Source organism: Hippoglossus stenolepis, chromosome 23, assembly GCF_022539355.2.
Source record: "Hippoglossus stenolepis isolate QCI-W04-F060 chromosome 23, HSTE1.2, whole genome shotgun sequence".
In the NCBI taxonomy this organism is placed as follows: Eukaryota; Metazoa; Chordata; class Actinopteri; order Pleuronectiformes; family Pleuronectidae; genus Hippoglossus; species Hippoglossus stenolepis.
The window spans coordinates 15,898,874-15,915,085 of record NC_061505.1 but is presented as its reverse complement, the minus strand read 5'-3'; the positions used below and the strand labels follow the sequence as shown (position 1 = coordinate 15,915,085).

Here is a 16,212-nt window from a genome sequence, read left to right as displayed (position 1 = left end):
GATACTTACCCGTAATGATTATCATGTTAACCATGTCAGAAACAGATGAATTATTAATTTTAGGGCCCGAGCACCGAACAGTAGGAGACAGTGGGAGGCCCTATTGAAATTGTAAGGATTATTATTATTATTATGAATTTTTTTTTTCAGGCAAATGAATTGGCTTTTTGAGGGCTTTAACATGCTCAAATCGTTACCAAAGTTTGCAGAAAATTAGAAAGTGGTGACAATTATATATTATTATACAATAACAACAAGAACAATGTCAATAATAATAAATAATAATAATAAAATAGAAAATAGAAAAATAATTTGAGAAATGTTAAAGGTCAGACTGTCATTTGCTTTAAGTGATAACCATTTTTTAATATCTAGCCAATTCTTTTTAGGAACAGGGCATGGAAAATCATGTGTTCTGATGTTTTGTCTGTCTCATTACAAAATATACAAGGGTCCCTCTCAAAATTGCAGCTTTTTTCAGAAATTCTGCCACTGGGTAAACCTTGTGAATAAAGTGGTTCTCGTTGACCTTTGGGAAAATAGGCCATTTGATTAATTTTGAGAATGCCTGATTCGTACTGGACAAGGATTCAACTCAGTCAATTTGTAGGCCTCAATTATAATCATGATAAATGATGAGTTTAAAAACAGCACTAATAAATGTGTTGTTCATTGGGGTAAGGTTGTGTTCAGGTGAAGGTGAAATCCATCTTGATAGGGAAACAGACTCAAACACCACACCAGGGTTTATACATGTCACTGCTAACTTTACGTTTATTTGAGTCGCATATTGAGGCTACACTACATCCAGTATTTTGTCATATCATCTTGTGTTGCATGATGAAAATTCCCCACACCCTTTGCACAGCATTTTAAATGTTCAAACCATGATATTGAACAAACCCATGGACAAAGCTACAGTTATTGCAGTGCTGGGATTTGTAGTTTATTATAAAAAAAAAGTCAAGTTGAAACAGTTACCACAAACTAAACTGGTTCACAAAAGTGTCTTAAAGAATTAGAGCGGCTGCCAGTGCTGGGAAATATTTCATATATAATATTCAGATAAAGGCTAATTCAATCAATCAATGAATCAAATTTTATTTGTATAGCCCATATTCACAAATCACAATTTGTCTCATAGGGCAACAAGATGTGACATCCTCTGCCCTTAACCCTCAACAAGAGTCAGGAAAAACTTGATTTTATATTTTTTGCTGAACTTTTACATGCAATGAAGCTCTAACTTAACAACTTACAAGTGGCCACATCGTATTTAGTGCAGATGTGCATATTTACTGAGAAAAGGCAAAAATACAAAGATCAATATTGGGATTTTAAGAATCCATAATAAAATCGTTCAAAAATTGCAATTAATCAGATCATTTTTCACTGTGAAACTTTAACATATTTCATTGTAAAGCTGTATGATAGAAGATGTACAAAATATTATAAAAAATGCAAAAGACAATCACGTATATTTTTGAGTCACTTGACTTTCAGATTTGGTATGAGAGCACACACAGCGGCCAATTTCGATTCCAGTGGCTGCCACCCTTGTATGCCTGAAAATGCCCCTGAGTGGTTAGTACACACATAAAACATCTGTCTCTTTTTCACTCACTCTCTCTCACGCACACACACACACACACACACACACACACACACACACACACTCTCTCTCACGTGGCATGCCGACTCAACATTCTAACACAGAATTACTCTTTGTGACTTCTCATAACTGTTGAACCAGTAATATTCTTGAGGTAGCCACTCTCTTCTTCATCATCCTCATCTCTGGCTGCAGAAGCACCCATAGGTGTAGGCTGGTAGTCATTTTCCCATCTTCCTTCAGAGTCTGTCTGGGGTTCCAGAGAGGCGGCTACAGCAGCAGCCGCTTCCAGCCCCTGGTTGATGTAACTGTCCTCCTGGCTGGCCTCCAGGACGGGCAGCTCCAACAGAAGACCTTTCAGTGTTTCACCCAGTTCCCTGAAGCCAGGCCTCCGATTCGGCTCCTTATCCCAGCAGCTCCACATGACGTCATAACTGAGTTTGTGAGATGGAGCAAGGAGGGGCAGGAGTCAGGGTGGGGTATGTGTAAAATACCTTTTAGCAATAGCTTACTGTAAAATCAAGCAATGTCAAAGCCTCTTTACAAGTTTTACCTTGCTAGATCTCATCAGCTCTGAGACATGTTTTTTTAATAGTTTACAGATTCACTTTTTTAGGCTGATCCAAGACAGACTTTTCACAAGTCCTGCTTCTCAGAGTGTCCTTAATGTTCTAAAAGTAAACATATGTCATATATGAATATTTAAATTTAGTACCACTATATAAAACATTAAAGTGGTTGCCTATCTTCAGAATACACTCTGATTAGGTGGCTCTGCCCACTAGCATCCTCAGCTTTCTGTTCAGATTTTGAAGCTAATCCAAAAACAAAATAATTCTGTCTCGGACACAGAAACTCACAGTTTTTGGTCACACTCCTCAGGTGGTTTGAGCCTATGTCCAGACAGCAGCAAGTCCAGCAGCTCATGGTTGTGGACTCCCGGATAAGGAGTCCTCCCGCGGGACACAATCTCCCACATGGTCACCCCAAATGACCACTGAGGGGACGAGGGCACAAAACAAGATGAGATCATTTGTTATCTTATCATCTATGTTTAATTGGGAATCTAAAACCAGACAAAGAAAATATAATTCATTACCAAACAACAAGTCAAAGTATATATCAAATAAATGTTGCTGTCATTTTAGGTAGTTCTTATCACATTGATGTATACCCAGGTGCTGATTTTCCAGTAAGATTGTTTTTAATTCAATTTTTGATAATTATAAACATTATTGACAGCTGAGACTGACTCGGGATTGGTCGATTGGTGGGGCCTCGCTACCACGGCTCCATCCCCTGATCGCTACTGCGCAGACAGTGGCTGCTCAATAGCGATCATATATTTTGGCATCATTTCGATGCGGTGGGAGGAAGTGGAGACATGTTAATATGGACCCCGTTTTACTTGTGTTAAAATGTTGGGAAATTAAGTCTGCAGAATTAATTATTTGTTGGGGCTGAATGTGAGCTACAGTCTGACCTTGTTTTTTTAAATTACTTTACTTCAATTTACTATAATTTACTTGAAAACAATTATGTTCCACAGAATGCTGAACTCACCACATCACTTTTGGTGGTGTACACAGACTCAGACAGGCTCTCCATGGCCATCCACTTGATTGGGACACGGAGAGCAACTTTCTGACGATAATAATTGCTGCTGTAGATTTTCTTGGACATGCCAAAGTCAGCCACAGACACCCTGAGATCGTCGCCCAGCCTTGTGTGAAAAAAACATGCAAATTAAAAAGTGCATTTGCATGATAAGTAAGGCATGATAAGGCAATACTCTCTAGACTGAGATCAAATTTTCTCCCAACACACACACACACACACACACACACACACACACACACACACACACACACACACACACACACACACACACACACACACACACACACACACACACACACACACACACATCTCCCGAGGCCCTCAGTCACGGTTCCTGAAACTATGAGTAGCTTCCCTTTAGGATACAAGTCATGGTTGAATACCAATAGCTGAAGACAGAGACGCAGTCAGAGATAAACAAGGAAGCCTTGATTTCAAGCCACCCCTTCCTGCTGTAATGTTTTTTTCCCCCTCTCGGTGTCTCCCTCTCATGGACTTACATGCAGTTGCGTGCGGCCAAGTCCCTGTGCAGAAACCCCTGTGAGCTCAGGTAGGTCATCCCTGCTGCAATATCAATCATGAAGCGCAGGAGACTCTGATGGGGCACAAACTGGAAGAGGGGGTGTTTATTTTAAATTTGTGAATATGCATCATGTTGTGGGTAGTTTTAATGGAGGTGTGCACAAATAAAGAGTTCAACACTCTACTGTCTGAGAAATCAGCATTAATTCTGACACGTGACACATTTTTTACTAGTTTTTGATGAAAATCTTAAGTCACTTTTTCCCCAACCTTGGTTACAGGTTGGTTGGTTCTCATCTTCCAGTTCCCTAAAGCACAACCAATTACTTTGGTGTCACTTAAGGTGCATTTGTAAAACGTTGGATTACACAGATTTAGATAGTTGATGAATGATCAGATAATGAAAGAATTTATTTAGGAGCTATGCCACTGTGTGTGATTCTGCATTTTGTTGGGTATTGTTAAGGTCAGAGGATGTCGCACCTTGTTAAGCCCTATGAGACAAATTGTGATTTGTGAATATCGGCTTTACAAATAAAAGTTTGATTGATTGATTGATTGAAAATATGAAAGTTTTCTTGTGTGTATCTTGTGTGAATGTGCCGACATACATGCAACAATATGCCCCATCTGCACATGCGTGTACTGACTGAAACTCACCATTGCAATATCACCATAGCGTGTTGCAATAAGGAAGCGACGCAGGTCTCCATGTTTCATGTATGGCAGTATGACGAGGGGAACAGGCAGAGGAGTGTCCTGCTCCCTCTGTAAAGTGACCCCTGCAGGACAAAACACACACGTCTCTCACAAGAGTCTGTGGGTTGAGCCTCTACAATCAGTGACAAACAAACATCTGATTTACTGGAGTTTTCAAAACTTGAATGATAGTGTAAGTGGCCACAGTGCCAGCTCAGAAATTGGGTTTGCTGTGAAGTGATCCATTTATGGTGAAAATGTGTGTTTAAGAATTAGGATTTAAAATAATTTACAATGTAACCTGAGCATAATCATCAACCTGAGTTGCAAGGTTAGCAGTTTTAAGAAAATACCTTCCGGTAAAATGGTCCAATGTAATGAGCTATTGATTTACCCAACAAAGTAAACCAAGCGTGTGCTCTGTATATCTGCATATATATATATATGGACAACCATGGTGTGGCTGGCTGGATGTTTTAAGAGTCCAGTTGCACACACATTTAACCCTGTTTTAGGATTAGCTGTGATTAGCTTACCGAGTAGTTTGACCACATTTTCATGATCAAAGTTCTTCATGATCTCGGCCTCTTTCAAAAACTCATGCAAGTCTTCCTGGCTGTGGATTCCAACTGTGTTTATGAAAGAGAAAAATGTAACAAAAAAAACAAGAAAATTACAGTAGAGTTTGGATAAAGACTGTGGCCTTTTATTTTGTACACACCTCTCATGGTCTTCACAGCCACCTTGATGTCCATGCTTTCCTCTGGTGTAAAAATCCCTTCACGAACTGCACCAAACTCCCCTGTAAGGAAAGGAAAGAAAGCTCAGTTTATCACCACCAGCGGGGAAAAGTAGATTTTAGTAGATAAACTAAGGCTGCATGAGAAATGGTTCACTCCTTCATTATTTTGAGGGTTCCAATGCTGATGAGTCTATAACAAAACAGTCTTTCTGATGTTTAAAATGTTCACCATCGGGGTCACTGTAGTGGACATGCACATAGAACGCGTATAAAGACGGACAACATGGGTGTGGCGAAGTTGCTCGATGGCATCTCCTGACACGTTTCAAAATCAAAGCCTGATTCAAATTTGGCCTAGATGCTTGAAATGTAGGAGGGGCATTTACAGTTTCCGCAAAAGCAAAGCATGGGGAGGTGTAGGCAACACAAACTTGCTTTAGTTTAGGTTAACGTTGTGGTTGCACTTCAGAGTGGACTTTGACTATGACAGGACAGGAAATCTTGTGTTGTGTATGAAAGACGAATGCATTCAATGCACACCCACCATCCCAAACTTCACTCTCTAACTTTTGCTTTGTCAAACAATACACACTTAATGTTGCTATGAACATACACCATGCACCGTGGATTTGTTCACTATGACTCTAATTGTTATGATCTGCCCTGTTCTATTTTTGATTTTGCAGATTTTGCAGTGCTATAAATGACTGCTCCTCTGTGTCTTATATGTAGTCATTTGACTTCCTTTGGGGGTTACTTGTCAGTTTCAACTATGTCTCATTAGTTTATTAAAGGTAGGTCAAGCCATATTAATTCAATACACTGTTTGTCATACTCTGCTAATATCGCCTCGCGGCCAGCTGTACAAGGGGTGTGTGCTGGAAAAAAATCTGGTTTAAATACACAGCCCTGGCTCTTTGTTTGGGAAAAGAAAGAAAGCTGGACTACAATGAACAACACAACACTGTTCCAGCCAATCAGCAACAAGTTATTCCTGCACAGGAAAGGGGGGTCAAAGGGAAAGCGAGACAGAGGTCTCTGGATGGTCACATACACTAATCCTCTTTCTTAGAGCGATTTTTAATAAAACATGTGTGCACATCACCTGTTGCATCTCAAACAAGACAATGTAATGATTCAACTGCCTTCTACTATCGAGTGATGGGAGCGGTACCTGAAAAAGAGGCCCCAGGTAACTTGCACCGCCACTAATGTTTCAGAACGTAAGAACTATTGAGAAGACCCATGTTAAAGGGTTAGTTCACCCAGAAAATTCACTCATTATCTACTCACCACTGTGCCGATGGAAGGCAGGGTGAAGTGTTTGAGTCCACAAAACACTTTGGGAGTTTCAGGGGGTTTTGAGGGAAATGGTGACTGATTCTTCAAACGTAAAAAAACAACAGAAAAAAAAACAGAGAAATGCCTCCATACTGCTCCTGTGGTATCGTCCAAGTGTCCGTTAACCCCAACATTCATTCATTTTTCACACCATTTTTAGCCTAGATGTCCTCTGACATCCTCCTCTGCAGCCACAAGTGTGTGAATCACAAGTGTGTGAATCACACACTTGTGATTCACACACTTGTGATTCACAAGTGTGTGAATCACACTTGTGGTTGAATGATCATCAGTTCACATTTCACTTTGTCACAGTTGGTTGAAAATTGACCCCAATGGCATGTGTCACTGCTTCTTCTCATTAAGAACTTATCCTGGTTCTGAGAATGTTGCCTATAATTAACAAGTCTGCCTCTGTCACATAAACCCTGGGTATGAGACAGTTAATAAGCAGCTTCCTGGTACAGGTTATCCAGGACGGCCGGATGTTATCCAGAATGTCAGATTCAGCGAAGCCAGATAATGAAGAAATATCCTCGGTATGTTGAACTTCATAGTGCAAACCAGCTGTTGCTCTCATCCGGATTTGTTTTCTGGTTTGGTCTGCTCTGGCTGGTTTTTGACTCTCAATGCCTCAACCTTCCATCAGCCTGGTCACTTTTTTACATGAAATCCTACTGACCTTTGCCAAGCTCCTTCCCCATGGTCAGCTTGTTTCTCTCTACCAGGACGTCCTTCAGACTGGCAAGCAGGCTGCCACTGAACCCCTCCAACATCTGGGCCACCCCTGCCTCCCCTGGAACTCAAATGAAAATCAAAGCATTAACTTTTCAGGTGTAATAAAAAAAAAGGCATATCCTCTCTCTTTTGACACAGGCTTTATTTGTAACATTTCAACTGAGGCTTATTCAATTTGTCATAGTTATACAATCCAGCTTCCTCCTCCGCCAAATTCCTCTGCTCACCTGTGATTCATCTACTCATCACCTGAAGTCTGTTGCTTCTTCTTCACACAGTTATTTCCAAATGCTTAAAGTTACTCTAGTACAGCATCTATGGGGCTACTACTTCTTTGGTGGTAATAATCAAACAGACATTCTATTCTTCAGGGTCAATAATGATTAAATGAAAAAATGAAGAAGCCTTAATCTATTATCGTTCAGATACTTACTGTCGGCCTGCTGGGCTACAGCCTCCACCACCTGTGGATGTCGGTAGGAAGATCCAACGCTCACTGGCAAAAGCTCAATTCCTTGCTCTGATCTGTGGGACAATTAAAATGTTCACATAATTAAAAATAGAAGTGTCATCAAATTAAAGGAGTATGTTTTGTTCCTTGTCACACATGGACAGTTCAGCATGCAGCTGGGGAAGACTGAGGATCAAACCGCCAACCTTCTGGTTGAAGGAACGACCACTCTACCCCTCAGCCACAGCCGCCCTAGTAGTATAGCATAGTATCTCAACAGAATATCCAAGGTAAAAGTCAGTTAAGAGGGAAGATGCTTTTACCTGAGTTTAGTGTAGTTCTGTCGGCGGATGCAAACAGCTAAGGGGATGACAGATATGAGCAGTAGGCTGCCAAACAGAGCACCAACAGTCAGCCATATGGGGACGGGTCTCTGGTCCTGAGGAGCTGCTGTCATTGCATCTTCTGAGATGTTTAAGACTGGGCTCACAGTGGTCACAACAGACGGAACTTTCCCTGAAAGAAACATAGTGCACTTATTGGTTTTGGTATGGTACCCAGTGAAGCTCCCAACATGTTAATGCAGCTCTAATCAATATTTTTATATCAACAATGTTTCGGCAAGAGCCCAAGGCCCCTAAGCAGAACTTTTCAGCATCTTTCTTCTATGTTTATATCGTCCACAATGTTCAGCACCGCAACTCTGATCAGTCTCACTTCCAGAAGCAGCGGCAGTCTCTGATGAACCCACTGCCCACTAAATCACGAGCCCTGCTCAGACCTGCAAAAGCATTTGTCTCTGATGATCAGATCACAAGTGGACAGCTCTTTCTTCATCAGCTCACACCAATCTAAATCCAAATTGTGTTGTTTTTAACCAGTTGGACTGCACAGATGTGTCTGTTGTCAATATCTGCGTGTGTGTGTGTGTGATAGAGAAGAGATCGGGAAGGAGCTGTGAGTAAGGGTTTACACATTTGAATTTAATTAAGTGGTGATCAGTTTTCACATTGTGGTCAAAAATGTATATATGTTAATAACAAAAAAGTGTAAAAATAATTTTTGTTTTATTGTGAAACTGTGTCGGTCAAATGACGACAGATGAGTAGCCGAATTGTGATCAGATCATTCAGGATGGATGTTAATGGTCTGAGTAAAACTTAACAATGAGCCTAATACTCCTCTTGGTTGTTGGTGGAGACCAAAATAGATATTAAAGCGGTGTATCTTAAATTGGACTTAATCCAATTGAATTCTAATTTTCACAAGTGGAAGTAATAAGTTACATTTACTCTTTGTAACTGTTACAAAGTCCTTTTTTTTTAGTTTTTTAAAAACAATTCTGAAATGTATGGTGAGGCAACACTTAAAACAAGCCTATTTGCTGAACCTGGCCACTGTGGCCACAGAGCAGCATTTACAGGACAAGTAGCACAAGTAGAGAACTGAACTGATGAAGACATGGCACTTACACAACAATATCTATTTGCTGATATCAGCTGATATTAGTCACCGTTACCCACTGGTCATACCAGAGCAAGAAAGAATGTGTCCATAGTCAGGCTTACATACATCTATGAATGTTAACAGTGGCCGTGGATGCTTGGTGTGACCCTTGTTGGATGGATATATCATTCCAGGCTTGCACTGACAGTCTGTAGTCCCGCTGTGGGTTTAGTCCCGTGATGCTGACCGATGTGGTGGTGAGCCCCGATGAGTCTGGCAGGAAAATGACACGGTCCTCACATGACTCCCACTGACCACCAGCCTCTGCTTTCTCCTTACACTCAACGCCATACGTCACTTCCTGTCTGCCTCCCCAGTCAAGAGGAGGATCCCATGTCACTGTCAGCACTGAGTCATTATGAGGATGGGCTGCTAGGTTCACTGGAGCAGAGGGCGGCTCTGTGACGTACACAACAGACAAGCAAAAACATGCTTACGATTAAAATCCATTAAAATGTGCAATTACATAGGTACACAAAAAAATTGTATTGAGCCGTTTTTATAATACAAACACAAACAATCAATATCTGTGATATCAGAAATAGACAACAGTGGCAAAGCCAAATTCTCCAATATCTTTTCCATTAAAATGTTTTCCCTTTATTGAAAGTTTAAGGGATTGTAGCATTTTCAAATGAGCTTGATAACATAACAATAATGTAACAAAAATCCGATGAGCGAGAAAAGTCTTTTCTGACCAGTTGAGGGTGCCGAAGCTGGCCAATTTAATTCACGTAGGGCCTTTAATGTGTAATCCAATAAACTACAGTTATTACAGGAAGACACCTGTTAATTCCCAGTAAACCTGCTCGGTGTCTTACTGGTGCAGCTGAGGTCTGTGGGGTCTGTTGGTAGGCGGCTGAAACCCTGCAGGCAGTCACATCTCTCCGATCCCTCCCTATGTGTCCCGGAATTAGCGGGGCACAGCCGGCATCCTGCACTGTCATTGGCTGGTTTGTAGGAGCCCATCCTACATGCTGGTGGAATAGGAATAGTCATTCATCTCTTTCAACAAACTTTTTTTTTGAGTGTGTTGCAATAGTGACAGGGTTCGATAAAGCTGACGCATTTGTCCAAATGGTCCAAAGAAGATGATTATTTACTATAGGTTCTCTAGTGCTCTCTGTATAACTGGGGTCCCAGTAGGACTAATATTTTAGTAAACTGATTTTGGCTGACATATACAGTATTAATTCCTCATAGATCTCCAAAAACCTATAATCTAATACGGTATATGGCAATAAGCAGGGACCACTATACAAGGTTAGGCCCAGGTTCCTCTAACACATTGTTTTAGCTACAACAAAGCAATGGACAGGAAACATGTCAAAAATAGGGAAAGAAGAGGATCATGAGAAAAGGGAAGTGAAAGTCCTGAGTTGTGGTTACAAGAGTCAAGATTATGTTGGTCAAGATGGTCAGCTGGGAATTTTTTGTGCAAGTAGTTGTCACCTCATCTCTCGACACAGGGCAAAAATAACATTTTCCAGGGATGCTCATTGCTCAGTTCTGTTTTGTTATTTTTAACCTTTAACATCAGAAATTGTACATTACCTAATGTGACGAAATGAGTGTGTGGGACAACTGATCGTTGTAACATAAGACATTCATTGATCATGTTGCCAAATGTTTTTAACTTCACGATCCCATACTGGGCTCAGTTTTAATGCTGGAGTTGTGCAGGGGTCTTGATGATAGTAGTGATGGAAATTCTATCCAAACTCAAACTATCACGTGTTTTCTACGGGTTAATACATGTATATACATTTTATAGGAGTCGAAGTCAGGCCTTGTTTGACAGAGATGTGAAATAATGTCTCCCCCGAACTGCCTTTCAATTACACAGTCTCTTGCTTCAGCATTAATGAGAGTTGTGGCATTGCACAGAGTTGCTTGTGCTGCTCTCCTTGATTCATTGAGCATCGAGTAAAATGCTTCTGCATAAGACATATGGGTCTCCTGAACCTGAACCAAACTTAGCACTGCACTTTCTTGTACAATATATAATACACATGCCAAGTGTGAAGCGGATGAGATGAACACTTTGCGAAATATGCACTCCACAGAGCCTTCCTGTTCTAAGAGGACTGTTTTTCCTGGTCATTAGTGAGTCCTCCTCAAACAGTTCTACAATATACTTCATTGTTTGTGTGCTGGACATTCATTATATAATCACTGTTTTTCATGAAAAGAAACTGAATTTGCTTTGTTACTCTTCATCTATACAAGAAATAAACATGAAAATTGGTAAAGATGATGTTTAGAGCCACCTCTGAAATTAAAGCCAGAATTTAGATTAAAAGGTTACAACTTTAAACCCTGAATTCGGACTTTTCCAATGGTTTTTAAAAAAAAATGTATATATCATAAATCATAAATTAGTTTTACATAAGATGTACATACTCTACAAGTATGTGTGTAAGATGTTAAGATTTATTTCATATGTAAGCCTATATGTGATGCTTATTGGCTTTCAAAAAAGGCTGCTTTATTCAATACAAGTGTGACATAAATATGAAATGTGAAATTGACAAATCACCATGTCTCCATACCTTGACAGGTGCTGTCCATGACTTGATGCCCAGGTTCACAGGTACACCCCCCCTGCAGTGGCCCCCACACTCCATCTGTATTACACTCTCTATCCAGTGGAGAAACCTCCACTGCTCCCATCACGCATGAACCTGCCAGCAGCCCAGACCCGGCCCCTGTTCTACCGAACAATGCCAGGTTGGCCACTGTGTCCGGGCACATCTTGTAGTAGAGTCTTATTGACGTTAGAAACACGCATGTCCCCGAGTAGGAGAAGGCGAGCTGGAAGCCTTTGCGGCTGACTGGGCCCAGACTCAGGGCCACGCTGCGCTTCAGGTAGCTGGAAATTTGTTTAGTGTCTGCAGGGAAAGGCTTAGAGGTCTGGATTTCCAGGACCATGTTGCCATTATAAAACTTTCTGATGGGTGTGTCTGTATCAAAGAGATGAACTCTCAGTGGGCCAAGCTGACCGGGTGGCTCCTCTTCTTGACCAAATGCAATATCCATCATTAGATAGTGAGCTTCTTGGCGCTCCATCCGCTGGCTTAAAATAGTTCTTGTCATTCTTGTTCCACAAGCTTGGAGCACAGGCACTGGACTCTGTGTGCCAAGTTTCAGAGCAATTTCAGTCCACTGTGGTGACAAGAAGCAAAATTAGTGAACAGCCACATACTAAACTTACAGAAGCATATAAAAAGCAACATTTATTGGATTAAACCTAAGATACTACTGGAATATTCAAAATATAACTTAACTATAACTATAATTTTTATACATAGATTATAATGTTAACACAGGATTGAGGGATTTTAATCATCTAGGGTACCCATGCCATAATTAAACTGAGCCTGCTGGTACCCTCATTTTCAATAATTTAATAATAATAATAATAATAATAATAATAATAATAATAATAATAATAATAATAATAATAATAACATAAATTGTTATTATTATTATTATTATTTATAGAAATCAGCCTAATGAAATTATAGACTTCCCCTTATCAACTTGCTGGTAATTTCCATTTCAGCAGACCATGGCATAATCTTGTTTGAAATATCATATATTTTTACATTTCACAACTGTGCCCTTAATTATCATTGTTTTGTTTCTGAAGAAGTTTTTTCTTTACCGTATTTATCTAGTTATTTATTTATTTACTTGTTTGTTTGTTTCTTTACCTAATGGAGGAATTAGGTTGCATTTGTTTGTTCTGTTTATTTATTAAGATATTTGTAATCTCTGGCTTTGATGCTATATTAGTGATTATGATAATAATTAGGTAAATGAGTTAGCACAAACTTGTACTGTAATTTATAACAAAGTAAACACAGTAAAATAGGAGAGTTATGTGGAACAAAGGCAAAGATCAAAAACACTGTAATACAGTTTGTAAATTTAAAACAATGGAGAAAAAACTAAAAAGTTAAATTAAAATGTATAATTCTGTGAAAGGTTACACAACATTTCCCTTGATCAATCTTACGTGTGACGGTGGTTCAGACGTCCAACTCAGTGTGGCCAGTTTGTCAGAGTGGAAAATCTCCACTGAACAGAAGAAACGGGAGAAAGTCAACACTGTTATTCTGCTGAATCATGTTGGACCGCTTGTAACAGAGAATTTCACAGGCTTTCATGGGCTGAACCATGAAGTGCTTTTTAGCTAATTAGTCAAATCTTTTTCAATTTATTTCAAAACTGACATGTAACCAATGAAAGGTAGGCTCAACCCTAAATACAATGAGTTGCAGAAATCTAGTTGGGATATAATTAAAGCATGGATGATCTTCACAGGATCCGTCCTGGGGGGGCGAAGATCTGATCATGATGAGATGTTTCTTAACTATTTGTCAAAAGAGAGGTCACTGTAAAATATCCCAGGTCTCTGGCACTAGGTTTGGTATTTGAAGAGGGTTCCAAGATGTGTCAATCAGAAGTGTTTTGTGCCATTTTGTCTTCATCAGAGTTATTTCCTCTTTCTTAAAAGGAACATTAACATAAATTAAAACACAATTATCAACACTTTGACAGTGTTAACAAAAACAAAAAATGTCCACGCTTTGTAAAAGCTGATAGGGATCAATTTTTAAAATAAATAATAGGAGTTAAAAGATGTTGAAAAAAAAACTAAGTAAAGACAAAGTACTGTCATGTGCAATGTTTAGGCAGCATACTTTAATTGAGGGAAATGTATATTTTACTTTACTTTAATCTATCTGACAGGTTCAAATTTACTTCCACAATAAAATGATTGAAAGTCTACATACAGAAACATTATTGTATTTCTTAATGTTACACATTTATCTACTCAGCAGAACTTGAAGACAGTAAATCCCAGCTACAACAAGAATTGCTCAATGGTGATACATCAATAGTAATAACCCAGCTTGTTTTTAGGGTACATTTTTATTGGTAATACTAAAGTTACTTTTAACAATGTTGAATGCAAGTCTTTGTATTTTCATACCATAAATGTTATTTCTACCCACTTACACATTTGCTTGCTTAGAGGATCTGCACTTGAACACTGCCACTTGCACAGAATGAAATCACACTCTTGATATTTAATATCATATTTGGACTGTACCATTGTGGACTTCAAACATTACTTGTATCACTAAGTTATCCTGAGCAGTAGATTCGTTTTTCATCCAGATAAACTGAGGGGAAAATTACAACAATTGCCTAAATATACACAATACCTTCTATCTCTTGTAGTGAATTTATTCAACTGTAAATCACCATATGCTTTCCTGGCACACTTCGTGACAACCCCTTCAGAGTTTAAAATACCATCATATTTTCTAGACATCTTATTTTCTGTATAACATCTTAAACTTTTACACAATTACAATAAAACCCTTTTTTTCCTCCATGCTGAATGTAAAGCAACTGCATTCTCACCTTCCTCTGCTTGATCTTGTGTTTCACAGCCAGCATCCAGCGTCCACATCCACAATAAGAAGACAGCCACAGGCCACATTCCACAGTTACACACAGTCATGTTTAAATGTTGTATTGTAATCCACTGCTGCCTGTTCACACCCGACCTGTCATTCAGTGTCGTCTCTGTTTACATCTACTCATGACACGAATGTCGGAATCGAGCCTCCCTCCCCTATGACAGCTGAGTTCCTGTGCCGCTACTGCACCTTTTAAGATTAGAGTAAAACAGGAAACCTGTAGAATGCAATGAGAACCAGTCTCTGGTCTGACCTTCATGACCCTGTGCAGTGTTAAGGTGCCACTTGGGGCTCTGGCTAAAGTTGGGAAGGCATTTCTCATATACAAACAAATCAATCTCTCCATTAATGAAGAAAATAATCTGCTGCAGCTTAATGACAATAATCTTTTAAATAGTTCCAAATTAGCTCCACCAAAACCAACTGTACCACAAAATCCTGCTTTTACATCAGAACAGACTAACGATAATAATCTAATTTAAATATGTCCACTCTGTTAACACTTAGCATAATGCTTAAAGAACATTTTCACAACTACACATTTATGTACACTTTTTGTTATGTAACATTTTCATATGCACAGGAAAGTGCAGTATTGGTACTTTACTTCCTCCACCACTCGAAAACTACTTTTTGCTGCTCACATCATCAATTTGGGGGTCAAACTGTGTGTGTGTGTGTGTGTGTGTGTGTGTGTGGTCAGAGTAACAGTACATTTCAATTTTCAAGTAAGAAAACCGCACTGCTGCTGTACTAAATGAGTTTTTCTCCTCTGTAACCCTATCAACAACATTGTAAATTATTCAGATGTTTACAAGTTCTATTTGTCGGGTTAGAGGGGGCAATTTAAAGATGGGTTGGAATGGAAAATAAACATAGCTAAAACTAGGTTTAAAAATTCAAGATGTAATAATAATAATAATGAGATGTTGTGAGAAACTGTTATTTGATTTTACTTGGTGCAGCCACATTAGAATATACTGCTGTCTCAACCTCAAATGGGATTTTCCATCCAGTGTTGTGCAAGATTTTCTCACTTCCTCCTTTTATTATTTCTTTCTGTGGAAATGTTGAAACTTCAGATTTTTTGCCTTTAACAGATCATCAAAACTGATATGACCGTCACGCAACTATTCCTGGTCTCCCACCTCTTTCTCGCTTGTCACTACTCTTTTCCAATCCCCTCTCCCCCACCACTCCAACCTGTTGAGGCAGAAGGCCGCCCACATTAAGTCTGGTTCTGCTGCAGGTTTCTTCTTAAAAGGAAGTTTTTCTCTCTCTCCTCAGTCGCCAAAGTGCTTGCTCGTAGTGTTAACTCTGTAATTTTGTACGGTCTCAACCTTAAGTGCCTTGAGATAATGTGTGTTGTGACTTTGTGTAATTGAATTGATTTGAATCTATTTTTAAAAGAAAATTATGTAATTTCGGTCAGGATGACCAAGTTCCTTCACATGACTTCTTAATGCGCCCACAGATTTCAGCC

The 16,212-nt window shown here is 39.4% G+C and overlaps 1 protein-coding gene across 1 annotated transcript; it reads right to left on the bottom strand.

Annotated features, from left to right (window-relative positions):
- Positions 1–746: 746 nt before the first annotated feature.
- Positions 747–14,907, bottom strand: si:ch73-40a2.1 (tyrosine-protein kinase receptor TYRO3). Its single transcript, XM_035149100.2, has 15 exons — positions 14,671–14,907; positions 13,253–13,314; positions 11,784–12,396; positions 10,053–10,208; positions 9,298–9,630; positions 8,049–8,241; positions 7,708–7,799; positions 7,219–7,338; positions 5,175–5,255; positions 4,990–5,082; positions 4,415–4,536; positions 3,733–3,842; positions 3,176–3,335; positions 2,473–2,609; positions 747–2,046 (listed from the first exon to the last, which is right to left on the bottom strand). Exons 1-15 carry the CDS (start codon positions 14,768–14,770, stop codon positions 1,719–1,721), a joined length of 2,700 nt encoding a protein of 899 aa, XP_035004991.2. The 5' UTR covers positions 14,771–14,907; the 3' UTR covers positions 747–1,718.
- Positions 14,908–16,212: the final 1,305 nt, after the last annotated feature.